At 43.7% G+C, this 15,823-nt stretch overlaps 1 protein-coding gene and 1 long non-coding RNA gene across 4 annotated transcripts in view; one reads left to right on the top strand and one right to left on the bottom strand.

The window, feature by feature from the left end:
- Positions 1-626: 626 nt before the first annotated feature.
- On the top strand, positions 627-9,884 carry LOC129205819 (uncharacterized). The gene is made up of 3 exons (XR_008576868.1): positions 627-758; positions 5,849-5,989; positions 9,500-9,884. It is a non-coding gene; the product is annotated as an uncharacterized LOC129205819 (long non-coding RNA).
- An 870-nt stretch (positions 9,885-10,754) lies between these two features.
- N4BP2 (NEDD4 binding protein 2) overlaps positions 10,755-15,823 on the bottom strand; it is a 42,973-nt gene continuing 37,904 nt past the window's right edge. For all 3 annotated transcript variants that reach the window (XM_054825611.1, XM_054825612.1, XM_054825613.1), the window contains one exon: positions 10,755-15,621. In XM_054825611.1, coding sequence (XP_054681586.1) covers positions 15,576-15,621 — 46 coding nt within the window. In that variant the 3' untranslated portion in view covers positions 10,755-15,575. The remainder of the gene's footprint in view (positions 15,622-15,823) is intronic.

Raw genomic sequence — 15,823 nt, 5'->3', positions numbered from 1 at the left:
CAAATAGGGAAGAAAGATGTCCTTTGAGGTGTTGCAGGTTTACACATGCCTGTCTCTTCTGGGTTCATAGTTCATACAACAGCAAAGAGGATCAGAATCAGACTGACCATCTTTAGAGTAATTCCCATTTTCTCTCTTTTTTCTTACATCAGTTAACGTGGAAAATACTGGCATCGCACAGCCCATCACACCCCTCTTTCTACTTTTATACAAGGCCTTTTTATGCTGAAGTAGAAGAAATGAAAATCCAGAAGATACACAACCTGGGGCAGGATTAGACCACTGTTTAACAGGATATCACAATACTGAGTATTTAACAGATAGTATTAAAAGTAAAACTGATTATGTGAATCAATTTCACAAACTTATTAATAAAAGTAAAACTAAAGATACTGAATTTGATTCAGAGTATCAATTCACATTAAGACTTTTAGAAAAAAAAAAAAAAGAAAATGCGAAGAACTCACCAGACGCAGGAAGCTGAGAGCGGCTGCTGGAAACAAACGTTACGGAAGTCAACTATTCTAGACGAGATAGGGGAAGAAAAAAAGAAGAGTGGCGTTCTGTATTTTTGGCTTTTTCAGATGGACTTCTTTTTTAGAAGGTTAGAACAATTATATTATTGAGAGAAACCTCAAGAGGTAATCAGACACCACTGTACATCCAGGCCAACTTGGTCCTGGCAACTGGGTCTAGCTCATCCGGCGGCAGGAGTGACAGCAGACCCAGTGTGACGAGAAATAGCGGAGTGGTTTAGGGTAAGTCAGCTTCCTGGTGAGAGCTCCTCAGTTCTGCCTGTGTGGGTTTTCTTGTGGGTTGGTATATGAGTGTATCTATGTCTTTCTTTGGTGACTATGGGAGCAGATGTAAAAACCTTGAGGATGGGGGAGGGGGGGCTGCAGAAAGCTTTCTGTTCGCACTCTGCTGCTCCGACGGCCGCCTCCTCTCTGCTACAGTGGTTAATGGCTTAGCGCAGCCCAGCAACTCCTATACGTGCTAGGAGAAAAGGAGCAGATCGACAACTGCCTGGCAGTGCTACGTGCGATTCACACTCCAGCAGCATGAACAAGACTTGGGATATTCTTTTGCAAGCTGGAACATGGCCCTGCCATTAAAAAAAGAGAGTATACTTGTTTAGTTGACCTTGTGCTAAACCCCAGGCAGGCACTTTTGGGCTGATTCAACGTTGGTTTACAGGGATTTGTCGTCATTCAGTGAGGATTCCCCAGAAGCATTGGTTAGGATTGACCAGCATCATTTTATCAGCATACATGTCCTCTCTTTTGCCAGCACAAGGAGGCTGAGCATGAGGAGGGACCACAGGTGTGGAGAATCCCACCTGTCCTAGCACAGACAACTTGAGCTGGCCAGACTCTCATCACCTCCAGCTTTCCTACCACAACACCGAAAGCAAACCTCTGATGATAGTTTCAGGATTTCAAGTGCCAGATCTATGGTTTATACTCCAGGAGCTGTGAGTGCACGGTTATCCACTTTGGATGATCAGTGAAAAATAGAACCCAAGTCCTTTTCAGAAAATATTTTGAGCCTGGTGAAGCCATTTCAGACCATCTCTAGCCATGAAGCAGTAGGAACAGACTGCCTGATCCAGACTTAAAGCCATGCATTTCGTGTTCCCTGAAGGATGGGAACTCTCTGAAGACAGCTAACAAATTTGTCCACATTAACATTATGACAGTACAATGCATTCCAAGATAAAGTCATACTACTTCCAAGAATGATTAAAAAACAACAAAATAAATTACAAGATAAAGCAAAAAGGAAACAAAAAGATAATTTATGTGTAGATGAAAGGCAGTTGGTGCCAAAAATATAAATAGCTGCTGAAAGAATATAACCTGTGTAAACATGCTGTAAATGTGCTGATACGAAGCTTACAGAACAGTGCTGTGCAGTTAGGCTGGGGAATCAGTTTGTTTCTTTTCCCTATGAAATGAAATTTATTCAGTTAATTATCGACGGAGATGAAGGTAAGGAAGGGTGGCTCACAGAAGGCGTTTTTGGAATACTATCTTCCTAAAAGATTCAATCTTCCTTTTAGTTTGAGAAAAGATTTTGGATAAGGGGCTTCAGTGCATTATCAGTTTGCGTGAGAACTTATGTTACTTAATTTTGTTTTGTTACCCATTCTTCCGTTTTTAACCAGGTTTGGGCTTCCCAATACCAGTGCATGCAATCAGGCAATAAGTTTCCATTGTTATCATGATAAAGAAAATCAGACACCCAAACATTCTGAAATGTTTCCACCAAGCCGCGGCTTGTCAGAAGTAGAGAAATAAATACCATTCACAAATAATATTAATATAAATGTCTTCCATGATCATCACCTGTTTTAGGTCTGCTACAGATAGCTTCTTCAAAATGCAACTACTGTCTTCTCTTTTGTGCTGCAGACTAATCCAGATGTAAGGCCATCTGGCTAAGCAGTTTGCATTTTGGATAAAGAGCGCATCCATCTGTAAAATACTTGATAAACAACTTTTGAATTGAGTGAGCTCAGCAAAAAACCAAGATTGTAGAATAAGGAAAGCATTCTAACATGTCTTGATTTCCACCCATTTCCCTCCACTGTGCTTCCTGGAGCATCTTGACCCAAGAACTTCCCAAAAATAGTTGAATGTCAGATTTATTTTTGCTTCTTCCATTCTTTTGGGGTTTTTTGAATAAAAATTTGAGACCTTTCTTAGGGATGCACATGCTTCATGCACTTGCTCCATGACTTCACTTCCTAGTGACCTGGAGCTCCACAGAGACCCTCAGCACCACACTCTGCACAACACATAGGCAATTCCAAAGTTAGGTGTAATATTGCAGCCTGACATGTTTCTCTTGATCATTGTGCTTTTTGTGTGTCTTTCTTACTGCAATTTTTCTGCTCCTTTTCACCTCTTCATGCTGTGCAATGAAGGGGAACATCTGGCTGTGAGAGAATATTGTTAATACATTAAAAATACGTTGCTTCTCCTTTTTTTTAAATGCAGTATGAGTCACTATCTGGGACTTTCAGAAACAAACACTTTGTTGTGGAAAATATTTATGGGGGTGGAGTGGAGGGTTGCAAATTATTTTTGCATTGAAAAGTAAGTTGACAGCAAAAAATAGTCTTAAACCTCAAGTAACTAAGAGTTTATGACTAATTATGTACAATAACATTATCCAGGGTTTTGTCATGTAAAGACATGGGCTGGTTTACAACAAAAGGTCACATTTGTCTCTTAATCCCCTGATTTCTGTCTCACTTGGAGACACCAGCAGGCTGCTGGTGTTAGGAAGGAGTTTGAGATCAAGGAAGGAAGCTATTCCTGTCCCCACTGCCTGATTTCCTTTTTGTTCTCAGATTTGCTCAGCTCTGATTTTGGTCTGCCTCAAATAGTATGGTATGTACAACGCTCAGGAAGCAAATCGTGACATTCTTGATACCCATTGTATTTAGCCCTACAAGCCTTTCTCCTGTCCTAGATGATCATCATATTATACAAAATAAAGCTAATTGTTGCTTATGTCTAGGCACTGCACCAGAGATATAAACAACACACCAGAAGTGTGCTTATTTGGTTAAAAATAACATAATTTTTTTGTTGTTAACATTTTCAAAGGGAGGCAGGAAAAATGTATGTGGTCAAGATGCCAGCTGTGTGTTGGGAAAGCTGGATGTGGCTATTTGCTTTCCCTTGGGTTCCTGGGCAGGACAGGGGAAATCAGGTAGGTTGCCCAGACCTATTTCAACCTGGGGGTAAAAGCATTCCCTTCCCAGGAACAGACACTTCAGAGAAAGGGAGGCTTCCTCGCAGCGCGGCGACGAACATTGCTGAAGTCTCTGAAGTAGACCGGGCACAGCAACTTCTGCAGCATTACTCATTGTCAGAGAACTAAATCTGAAACGGGAAATGAAAAAGCAGTTTCACAAGCAGTTCCTGCATGGATTTTGGTAAAACTCTCACACTATTAACTACTTCACCTCGATGAATTTAGGCTCTTTTCCTCAGCAAGCTAACACAGTGGTTAGACACTCCTCAGTTTTGGTATTGCAGTGGCACACACTGAAGCATGTGGTGATAAAACAGAATTCAAAACCTAGTGTGAGACAGGTTCCTGACACATCATGCGGGGAGGACTAGAGGTCTTCAGAAGGTGAGTCAAAGCCCTCCAGCATACTGAGGCTGAAGCATGCCTGATAAAGAAGCCTAAATGCAGAAGCATGCCACCCCCTCACCATGGACCCTCCTGCCTCCCTCCTGAGTTACAGAGCAAGTTACAGAGTTCAACCCTCAGCTCAACTCAACTCAACTCAGCTCAGCTCAGATCTTGAGCTCCTTCCTGAGGCACTGCCTCTTCCTAAGGCATGCCAAAGGAGCTGAGACAGCTCTGGCGCAGAGGGAGAGGTGGTGTGCTGCTAGCGGGGAGCTGGGGCCACAGCTGCAGACACCCACTGTTGTGGGCATGGGCTCCATGCCAGCTAGGTACCACCTCCAGCCACCTTTTCCGCTGGTTGCCATCCCACACCTGGCAGGGCCATGTGAGGGCCATCGGGAGGCAGAGGGGCAGCATGGGGCAGCCACAGCCTGGGCACCACCAGCATATCTAACAGGTAGAGTTGGCCAAGGAGTACCTCCATCTGCCCTGCAAAAGCAGATCTGTCTTCCCTGTAACACAGAAATGGAGCTACCTTCGATGACAGACTTGCCCTTTGCTTCAGGTGGCCAAAGAGAAGCCCCCCAGCTACCCCTGCTCAGGGGATTTGGCCCCAGGCCACCCAGTTTCTGGGTACAAACAGTGGTGAGATGGGCGCAAGGCGCTGAGTGACTCAGACCTGGGCACACCTGAGTAGCACAGATCTCTCGGTCCCAAAACAGAGAACCCTGAGTTGTGCTAATGATGATGTGAATGAAAACTTGGGTTTGGCGCTAACATTTGAGTGTGGGCATCTACATTTATCCAGCCTCTTTCCAAGACTGCTACAGTTCTGTTCCATACATTAAACCCATCTGCTTGTGCAGACAAGGCAGGCAGAGATTTCCTCACCTCTTGAGACCAGAGTCTTCTGCTGTCTTAACTACAAAACTACTCTTCACTACTTTTATATGTTTTCCCACAGTGTACAAGTTACTGATTAGCTATTTCTCTGGGCTATTCCTCTTGAGACTGGGTTGTCAGCAACATATGCTGCGTGACAAAACTAACATTTATACACTTTTTTTTTCTTGGTATCTGATAAATGGAAGCCAGTGTGATAACTTCCTAACACAATTCCTCCCATGACGCCAGTGCAGAACTGGCAGTCAGGACAATGTATGGGAAGTGCTTTCCTCCAGGGCAATGTGAAAACCAACTTCCCCTTTCTTGAAAGGGAAGTGTGCTTAGGAACTGCACTGAAGGTTACTTAATTCCCTTGTCTCTCGTTGTGAGACAGTCTAGCATAAAAGCAGCCACATCACTGAGAACAAATTCAATCTTCTTCCCCCAAATCCGGTACTAATTCCCAAAATACGCATCTGCCCTATTGAGGGAACAAGATTTCTTCCGCATTTGCCCACTGCTGGGGTTTTTTTCTGGAGCTCTTACGAGATATTTGCCTCCCCGAGGAGCACAGAGTGGCCGTGCAGCACCGGAACTGGCGGGGAGAGGGCAAGAGCAGCCGGGCAGGTGGTGGCCAGGGCTGCAGGGCAGACAGAGCAGAGCCCAGGCAGGGGCCGGCAGGCCCCACTCAGCAGCCCTGGGCGCTGAGGGACAGCCCTCTCCTGCTGACAAACATTTCCACATGCATAGCGTGCAAGCCCACATCTGTTTCTGCAAATTGTCTGACTTTTGCAATTTTCTCTCTCCCCAGGGACATTCACACCTCCTTCCCCCATCTGGATTCAATGTAAAAATAATCCCAGTGGCTTTGCTGAAACCGCGGAGGAGGCTCCACTGGTTTTGTCTGTGAAATCACACCCAACCTGAGGCTACTCCATGGCTTCAGGGCCAGGTCAGCTTCCCACACTCACCCTCTGGCCTTGCCCAAGGGTCAGAGCAGCTAAGGTGTTCCCCAGCACTGCTTCCCTGGTGAGAAAATGCTTTCCGAGGCCAGAGGCCTCCTTTTGCTGGTTCCTCCTTTCATTCTGCCTAGGAGGGCGAAGAGCTGGGCTCTGTCACAGCGGGGAAGTGCTGAAGGAAGCAGCTTTTGTCACTAGCCCTGCTGTGAGGTGGCCCCAGGCCCGGCCCTGCTGCCTGCCTGCCCTGGGGCTCCCTGGTCCCTGCCTGCCCAGCAGCCTGTCAAGCACGGCCACCGCGGCGGTACTGGGCCCCAGCAAACCGCAGCTCAGAGCAGCTTGGCTCCCCAGCCCCAGGGGAACCACCAGCAACGTTAACACCAAGCATGCAGCTTCCCTGGGCACCTGCCCGTGCCGAGTGGGAGTGGGTGCTCCTGCCCCAGCCCCGCTCCACTTGTGCACCTTCTCGTTATTTCTGCAGTCCATACATTAGCCCTGTCCGGAAAAGAAACACCAGCACAAACCAGGCCTCCTGCCCCAGCAAAGTCAGAAGTCTTTGGAGTTCCTCTTGGGAAAATCGGCAAGATGAAGGCAGCAGCTGTTTTTATTTTGAATGTGTTTTTCCCACTTCCTCCTATTTTGAGGAGGGAGATGGAGGTTGTCATACTGTGCAGTCTCAGGCTCCCCACTTCACCAGCTAGTTTCTCCTTTCTAGTCCACAAACATGAAGAAGTTTCCCCAGAAGAAGGCTCAGAACAGGAGCCTGACGTAGGTGCCCTGACTCGCTCCCCAAGCGCTTTCTGGGGGAACCCCCCCTGCCAGTCAGGGTGCATCATCCCTCCAGGGACGTCCTGTTCTTCCTGCAGTGTATCAAGACTTTACATGGCTATCTTGACAAACGCCCAGTCACCCGTGCCTTGCCTATGTGGCACTGCGAGACAGTAAAAGGCGATGATCTGGAAAGGCAAGAAGGACACAAGGTGAGGAAGACTACTTTTACCCTGACTTTAGAGGTGGGAACCCAAGGCAATGCCTCGTGAGTTAGCCGACAGAGCAAACACTGTTATGCAGAGGTCCCACAGCCTGACTTGACAGGACTACTGTTCCTTCATTTACAGACCAAATTGATTAAATTTGTGGCGCAGGCAGAGGATTTCCACTGCTTGCTCTCCTGTCCAGTGTGCACGACCAGCCATGGATATGTAAGGAGGAGGAGGTTCCTGTTTCTCAAGATAACACAAAAATAATAATGATCCATACAGGTGCTTACCAAGCTTGTAGAAAGAGCAATTCTCATAGCAGTGCTGTCACACTCAGATGTCCTACTGCCCAAAGAAAGCCACAGATATCACATCCTGATCACACAGAGGAAATGCATCAACATTTAATATGTTTACTATTATTTTAGTGCTCCCCAAGTCATGTAAGGTGTCTCCTGAGCCATATGATAAAATGTTCCCTACTCAACTCACAAGGAGAACACAAATCTAATTTTAGACCCAACACCATGACAGAGGACACAAACCAGCTTAGGACAATAGAGAGGAAAGCAAGATGGTGGCTTTTGTCCTGTGTTCCCCCTCAGTCTTGTCTGTTTCCGCAGCTTCAGTTAAAGATCACCCAGCACGACAGCACAAGGGTCTCAGGCCACGGGGACCTCTGGTGGCACCGCAGACACATGGCTGCCTTTTTCAAACCCTGAAGTGGCAGGGATCGCCTAAATGTCTGTCCATTGTGGAACGGATGCCAAAACCTCATTTGTTTGCCAAAAAGCTACCAAAACTGCAAGTCCTGCCCACCCCCAAATTCTGCAACGCAGTTTTTGTCTCAGTCAAGACAAAGATCTGTAGCATCCTTAAAATATGAAAGCTACATAAAGCAAGCTAAAAGAAAACCCAAAATCTGAATACAGTACAAAACAAGTCGCTCACAGGATGTTGAGCCCTATCTACTACATTTAATTCAGCAAGACATTTGAATGGCACATCCCAGTGACAGTTTGATTCGAGATGCTGGTCTGGAAATATCAGCACTGCTCTGCTAGAGCTGGAGGAAATGGGTTGTACCAGCAGTAGTGCCCCATCCGTGCGTGGTACCATGGTCCTGCAGCACCTCAGGGTCTTCTAGACACCTCTGCACTGCCCACCCACCACCTTTCCCTGTCAGCTTTTGCAGATCCCTTCTAGTGTTTGCTATCCTCTCAATTCACTGGCATGCCATACTCCATGCCACCATCCATCGTCCAGCATAAAGCCCCTCATGCTGTGACAGGCTTTTCTTCTTCACCACAGCAGCCTCTTGGTACTGGTCTGGACCCAGTAACCAGCCTTCCCCACAGCTCCTCCAGGGCCTGTGCCTGCACCTGGCAACATGCCCCCTCAGACATGGCCCATCCACATGCCTCCACAGATCTTCCCCACAAGATTCTCACAGCTCACAGGGCGCCTTGGTGCCCTGGAGGTTCCCTCACCATCTCCCCAATGTATTTTCCATTGGGGTGTGGAAGAGAAAGGCTGCAGACCTGATTCAGCATCCCGAGGGCTCTCCAGCACTCAGGGACACAGGGCAGATGGGCCCAGGGGGTCGTAAAGACTCCTGGATCCTCTGAAACTCCTGTCATTCAGGACAAACACAGCCCCTGTTTATGGGAAAGGCTCTCTGAGCTAATCCTCAAAAGACAGCACCTTCCAGCTCCACACCATGTAGAAGCCACTCAAGCTATAGGAAAAAGTGAACTTTATCTGCTGACCTGCCCCACAGAATTAATGATGGCAACTCATGATAAGCCATTGCTAGCCCAGCCAGGCCCTGTGATGCAGAAAGTCAAACAACATCAAGAGGATCCTTTCCCACGAGGGTTTTCAAGAAGACTCTGTGCCACCAGCGACACCCACAGTGGCATGGGACTTCACCAAACAGCACAATGTCTTTGTGTCCATGTCCAAACAGACTGATTTGTCCAAGCATCCAGACAGCTAACGTACAAAAAACAACACAGGGTAGCTAAAGGAGAAACCCCAACATTATCATCTTCAAATTTGAGTGCAAAAAATGAACTTGTCTTGCCCATCTTTAGCACAGAGCAGCGAGTGTATTTTGAAAACCAACTGTACCCCACCCATCTGTAAAGAAGAAAAAAAAGTCACCAAAACAATACTCTGAATACAGTATTCTCCCACTGAGGAAGAAATGAACAGCACGTGATGTATAATAACATCCTCTAGTGCATGTCGTACAGAGAAACAGCAGCTCTGCTAAGGGCACAGTGAAAGCTGCTTCCACCATCACTCTATGCCATTGGCAAGGGCACCACCTATTGTCGAGCTACCCGATGCAATCCACCAGCAGACACAACATTTAATTATACTTTAATAATTTGGACTGAAAATTTGTTTGCCTCAAGCAATATTTTTATTTCACCACACTTCAATTTTCAGCCTTAAAAGTTCAAATCATTTCCATAAGTAAGGACAGACTAAAATATTCCACTTCTCATATTTAAATAGGGAGAAGGACTCTCAGAAATCCCAGGAGTGCCGCCAAGGAGCAAACTCCCAGCTGCAAGCAGAGAGAAGCTCAGAGCTAGCCCTGAGGAAATATGGGCATGAACTGAACCAGAAACTGGTGAATCAGGATGGACTGTTCTGCAACAGGTAGGAGTCAAGCTGGGTCTCCACATTGAACTGCTGTCCTGCCTCCAGAGAGAAGGCAAGTCCCATAGCAGTACCTCCACTTCAAACCATGACAATTTGAAAGACTAACCCCCAAGCTGGACCTTGAGCCACACTGCCAGAGCAGGGAGGCCTGAGAGTAAAGGGCACACAGCCAACCAGGCATTCACCGATTCTGTGGTCTAGCAGCTGTGGCTCCGAATCAGCCGTGTCAGATCTAAGCCAGCACCTGCCAAGCTTTCGTGTGTTCCCAAAGCCTGTTTTCCCTGCTCTCTTGAACAGCTCATTAGTTAGGGCTTTGCTGTGCAAATGCACAAACCTGGCTCGTTTCTGCAGTCTATCCAAGCTACAAGGCAATGAAGTCATAGGAATGACTCTGCAGGAGTTAACTCAGGTCAAAGCCAGTTGTCCTCAACCTGAGCTAATAAAACAGGCTGGACTTTAGCCAGCACTTGGCTCCCAGGTGTCTTTCCACACTTCCAGGCACATGACCTGGGAATATCTGCACTTGATCTGCACCATGCAGGCTTAGGAAAAGCTAGGCTTACCAGCTCTGAATCCACAACAGTAACAGCAATTGTGCTTCCTCAGGATCTGACCTGTCACTGCCCCTGACCCAAGGGGCCTTGCTAAATGAGCTCTATTCAGAACACTTCCCTCCCCCAAACTGTCATCTTTACACTGCTCATACCTGCCTCCCCCTTGACATACACCACTGCCCTTGCTCTCCCACAAAATAAGCTAGGCCTGAACAGCAGCCCTTCAGCTACTTCAGGCCAACCCCCCCCCCAAAAAAAAACCCCAACAAACAAACAAACAAAAACCCCAAAACAAAACAAAAAAACCTGAAACCATGACCCTCATTTTCAGTAACATGAGCATTCAGCTCCCACTCGCAACACTTAAAGTCAGGCCACAAATCTGTTCCTTTTTACGCCTGCAGATGGTTGCTTCATCTCCCTACAGATGGTATCCTGAAGTCAAGGCAAGTGGCTTTCATGCAGAACTCCAAGACTACTATTTGACAAAATTTGATACAAGCTGAAACGTAGTCTTCCAAGGAAAGACAGAAGGCTATCTTCATGGCAAAATTCCTTTATTAAACTAGATTTTGTAAATTCCTTTTCACATTAGAAATTCTAAATGCAAATTACAAAACTGTATTTCAGTAAAAAATGAAAGTTATAGTTAACAGCAAAATTAAAACTTTATACAAATAAAAAAATCATTTTTTTTTTTAAATTTAAAAATAGACATTGTTATCTTCCAATGTACTGGTCCTAACAGCTTTTACAGCTGGTAGCTGCAATACTAGGTCTTTTCACATGCATATTCACATACAGTCATTCAATCCTCTGCACAGTTTATTTAGCTGAAATAGCATGAACAGTTGGGCTTTGGTTGGGTTTTGTGGGTTGGTTTTTTTTTTCCAAGAGAACATGATACTTGGGAATTGTGGTAAGTCAATGAACTCTTCTTTGTTACAGTGTTCATACTCTATCCTCTCAGCTCTGCAAAGACAGCAGTATTATTCTGGAAATGTGAACTGCATTTGAAGATGTAAGCATCAGTAACGTAAAATCTATGTATAATTTCTCGTATTACATTTATGCTGATCCTTCTTTGCCTTTATCAACAATGAAATTATTCTTTTGTCTACCCACCGTATTTTCTGGTGAGATTAAATAACAATCTGGTTACATTTCACCTCCTCAAATAAAACCTTCTAGAATACATGTTCTGCTAAGCATGTAAAGATCTTCCCTGACATTGTACATATTCACAACAGTGATGTTCCAGATGTTCAAGTTCTAGTGATGTTCTAGGTTACGACTAGAGCATCTGGACACTGTTTAAATGGGGATTCCCAAGTCACAATGGTTTCCAACAGCCCCCCAAAAATGCCAGTTAAACTTTGCCTGAGGTGTCCTTTAACAGGCCTACAAAAACATCAAGTTTAAATACAATTGTACCACATACTATCAAAAGCCAAAATCATTAAAGTATTATCAAGGTATCTCAAAATATTTTTTTTAAAAAATCACTTTTGCCCTACTACTTTCACAATCAACTGAATTTTTTAAACACTCACTTAGGAGAACAACTTTCTTCATTGCACCTCTGGGCCTTTTTTTTTTTTCTTCTTTAAGATTACTCATCAATGCTAGCACAAGCATTAAATTTTGTATAAAAAAAGACAGATGATTTTCCTAAATCAAAAATTGGGATAAATGTTAAAATGTTTTGTAAAAAAGGAAACCAAAAGTCACATATTAAAGGCTACCAGTCATCACAACCACATGCTGTTGAAGAATAGAATAAAAAGTGGTACACAAAATAGGTATTTTAAGTCGCACATTATTTCAGAGTGCTGGTGACAATACTGCTAAGTGTTATTTTAATTAAAAGTATAAGATAACACCAGAACTTACACAATACCTCAGGATTCTCACTGATGTAACTGCAAAAGATATCAGAAAGGCTGGAAGTTCTAAAATCTAACCTACTTTGAAATACCATTTTGAAACAATTATTTTTGATATAATTCATCCCACTATACGTTATAAAAACAGTCAAAGAAATGCAAGAAGTCCAGTGTGTTGGTTTTTTTCTGGACAGTTTGGCAAGTTGTTGAAGGCATGGAGATCCTTACTAATAAAAGTCTACTTTTTTTCTCTCTGTGCACTGATCTTCTGCTCCATTCTGCATCCAGCTCAGCACAGCTCCTAAGCACAGGCTTAAGATCCTAAAGAAGAAAAAGGCTGAGCTCATCATATTTTCTCTGAGTTGGAACTGCAATGCCTCACCCCGAGTTGCTAAAGCTGACAGAGGCTCTGTCATTAACTTCAAATAAAGGCAGGATGAGTTCTGCCTGTGTTAGGATTTTAAACCATCGTCTTCCATCAAAGTTCAGCCTGTAATCAAACGACTTATACTAGGTGAATCATAACCCATAACCAGATAGGGTATTCGGATACCTTAGTGAACCTCAACCTGTACTCAAAGGGACAATGGAGAGCGGGGGAGAGAGAAGTTCTCCAAATTGTACTATGTACTCCTCTGCTGACTTAGACCAGAGAAAAACTCTCCTAGTAAAGACTGGAGCTGAGGTTTTGCCCTGAACATTTTTAATGCATTTATCCAAATAGGACTAAAAGAAAAAAATAATATAGAGGGACACTGAAGCTCAGTGGGAACAGCTTCTTTTATGAAGAGTCCTAGCCCTCTTACAAAAGACCATTTATGCACTTTTTAGTCTTTAATCTCTTTTGTCCCCTTGATCTTGCATTTTTAGCTTGCAGTGGCAATTTTGGAAGAGGCTCAGGAAGTGGTGACTTCAAGAATACCCCTGAGCACACTGGTTAGAGCATTTTCTGGGGAAGTGAGCGTCAATCATCATCCCCTTGCTAAGCCAGAAGAAGGTAAAAAGTTGTGTTTCCCATCCTCAGGGTAAACTTGTCAACAACTAGATTATGATGAACAGATGGGCAAGACAACAACTTTTTCTGCTTGTCTTTTGAACTGAAATCTAAGCTGTCTTTGTCCATGTCGGGCATGGTGTGAACATGCTGAGTGAATCAGGCCCCCTCTCAAAACAACTAGAAGTGTCAGCACTTCCCTGTTAACAAGCGCATAACTGTAGGGCTTGGGCACCCAGCAGTTCAACACATCATGCTTCTGAGCATACACTGGGACGTTTGCTGGGCAACTCAGTCACCCAGACCAACAAACAGGGACTACACTTTAAAGAGCTGCCCCAGAGAGCTGCACCTCCGTTCGTTATAAGCAGTAGCACTAAGAAAAACCTGTTCAGGGGCAGAAGGAAGTTCTTTGGTCCAAAAGATAGATCCTAGGCCTGCTAAGGCAATTGTAGCATCTGCAACCCTGGACAGCTGATAGCCTGAACTGCTGTCTCGAGTCTAAGTGCCTAAATGACATCTCAGTCCCTTTTAGTCACTGTCACAAAGGATGGAGCATGGGCTTCACTGCATAGGACATCATGAGGTGGCAGAAACAGCTCTGCTAGTGCTGTTTGGGAAGCACAAATCTTTTGTATTTCACCCACTGGGTACCAGAGCAGCCCAGAGAGAAAGAGAAGGACACAATTCAGATGAACTAAGTACACACAAAAAAATATAAGACTTATTATGACAGTCTATTATTCCAGTAAGAGTCCCTTTGATTAAATATTATTCAAGCTATTCTTTTTCTTGAAATCACCATGAAAAGATTATTGTATCTGTTGAAGCATGACAAACTCATTTTTAAGTCTACTGCACATTGCATTCACTGTGTATATATTACAGTAAATATGGATATTCAGGAAACATCATGTCTTTCAGTTTGTCAGCAACTCATACAGACACATTTTCAAGTGAAACCTATTCCTGTGCACAGCTTTTCTCACAGAAGTTCCTTGCTTATTACTACCCATGCACACAAATGGCAGAACTTGCGCACACATATGGATTCATACACAAATTCTATGTGCATGTAGTTCCTGGATAAAATTTACTGCAAAAGTGGTTTAAAATTAAAAAAACCTTCCCATTAATCCTTAACTTATTAGTATTATTCCTAATACACAACTCATACCTGTTCTGAAAAAGCCTTACAACAAAAATTTGTATACCTTTCAAGAGGCAAAGGTGTAAATAAAAGTAGTAATGCATTCTAGAAGATATTTCTATTAAAAAAATGTTCTGACTGCTTACTAGAAACACTTGCCAAAGTACAGATGTTTATCTTTAATTCCGGGGGGGTGGGGTGGGGGGGTTGTTTGGGGTTTTGTTGTTGTTCTTTTGGGGGTTTTTTTACACAGGTATTTCTAGATGCTGATGCAACACCACCACCACCAGAGTAACTTTTGTACTCCCAGACTTTCCAGTTAGGCAATTACTACTGTAGTATTAGCACTCACTCTGATGTTAAAAATACATTTTAAATGTCTCACAGACAATCATATTTTCTACAAGAAAATCACTAAATTTAATACACACAGAATGAAGACACGCCACCATTAGACACCTGTAAAGTGAAACAATACTCAATTTGTTCCATTTAAAAAGCCATAAAGGAAGAAACGCTTTTAATCCAGTAGATGTTGAAAAAAGTAAGGGCATTTCCTGCAGAATTACACTATTAGCTACGTGTAAGTAGAGACTGAACTACAGTGTTGTATTTTTCCCTATAATAGATCACAGTAAGTCTGCAAAATTACCAAACACATGGTTGGTCTTAATGCACAGTCCTTTATATGCAAATTCCATCAATATCAGGAGAAGTTTAGAATGGAGTAAGGACAATAGAACCGGCCAACCCACCACAAAATAACCACTTAAAAAAAAAAAGAAAAGAAAAAAGACTATATCAGACTTTTGATGAGACTTGGAAATCTTTAGCACTTGACTGTAATTGGGTTTGAAATATCAGTAGTTGTCAAGTTCCCACTGCCCCTGTGCTCTTCTGAGGGGTTTGGAACAAAGTTCTGAATCACAAAATAACTTTGTACAAGGTACCACGTTTTAAAAGCACAGAATCCACAGCAATTAAAATGCGTCAGGGTCAAAAGACACAGACTGAGTGTGCTGAGAAGGCAGTTATATTTTAAAATTGTACCTTAACTTCCCTTTAAAATATCATATAATGCTCAGCAGAATTCTTAATCTGCATTTCTGAGACTTCAAATCCTGTAAGTGTCTTCTTTTTGCAGGTTCAAAAAACGATCCATTCCACACAAACATTTTCTTGGATACATACTGACAAAACCACTTGCTGTAAATTGAGACCACTTCTAATAAAATATCGTCCTTTAAAACAGAGTACAAAATACTATTGCAGTTGTTCAAAAAGTTTTGAGCTGTGATCTGACATCTCAGTTCCTATATTCCCTTCTTTTCTTGACAACCCTTCAATTCAGCATGACTTTCAGGCAGCCTGGTTTTTCTTCTGTGAACCTGTGAAAAGAGAAAAGATGAAGCTTCAACATGAAAGCTACGTGCAATGCCATCTCCTTCAGCCCTCATCAAACATATGGAAAGTGATAAGGTTTGCAGTCAAGTATGTGTACATGTGAGAGTCAGGAAATCAGCATCATGTCCTCTGGATGTGATAGTGAAGGAGGATTTTACAGGGTCTGGAGAGGGGAAGAGCTGGAAA

Source organism: Grus americana, chromosome 4 (genome assembly GCF_028858705.1).
Source record: "Grus americana isolate bGruAme1 chromosome 4, bGruAme1.mat, whole genome shotgun sequence".
NCBI classification, from domain to species: Eukaryota; Metazoa; Chordata; class Aves; order Gruiformes; family Gruidae; genus Grus; species Grus americana.
The sequence above is the reverse complement of the archived record's forward strand: the minus strand, read 5'-3'. Positions and strand labels throughout refer to the sequence as shown.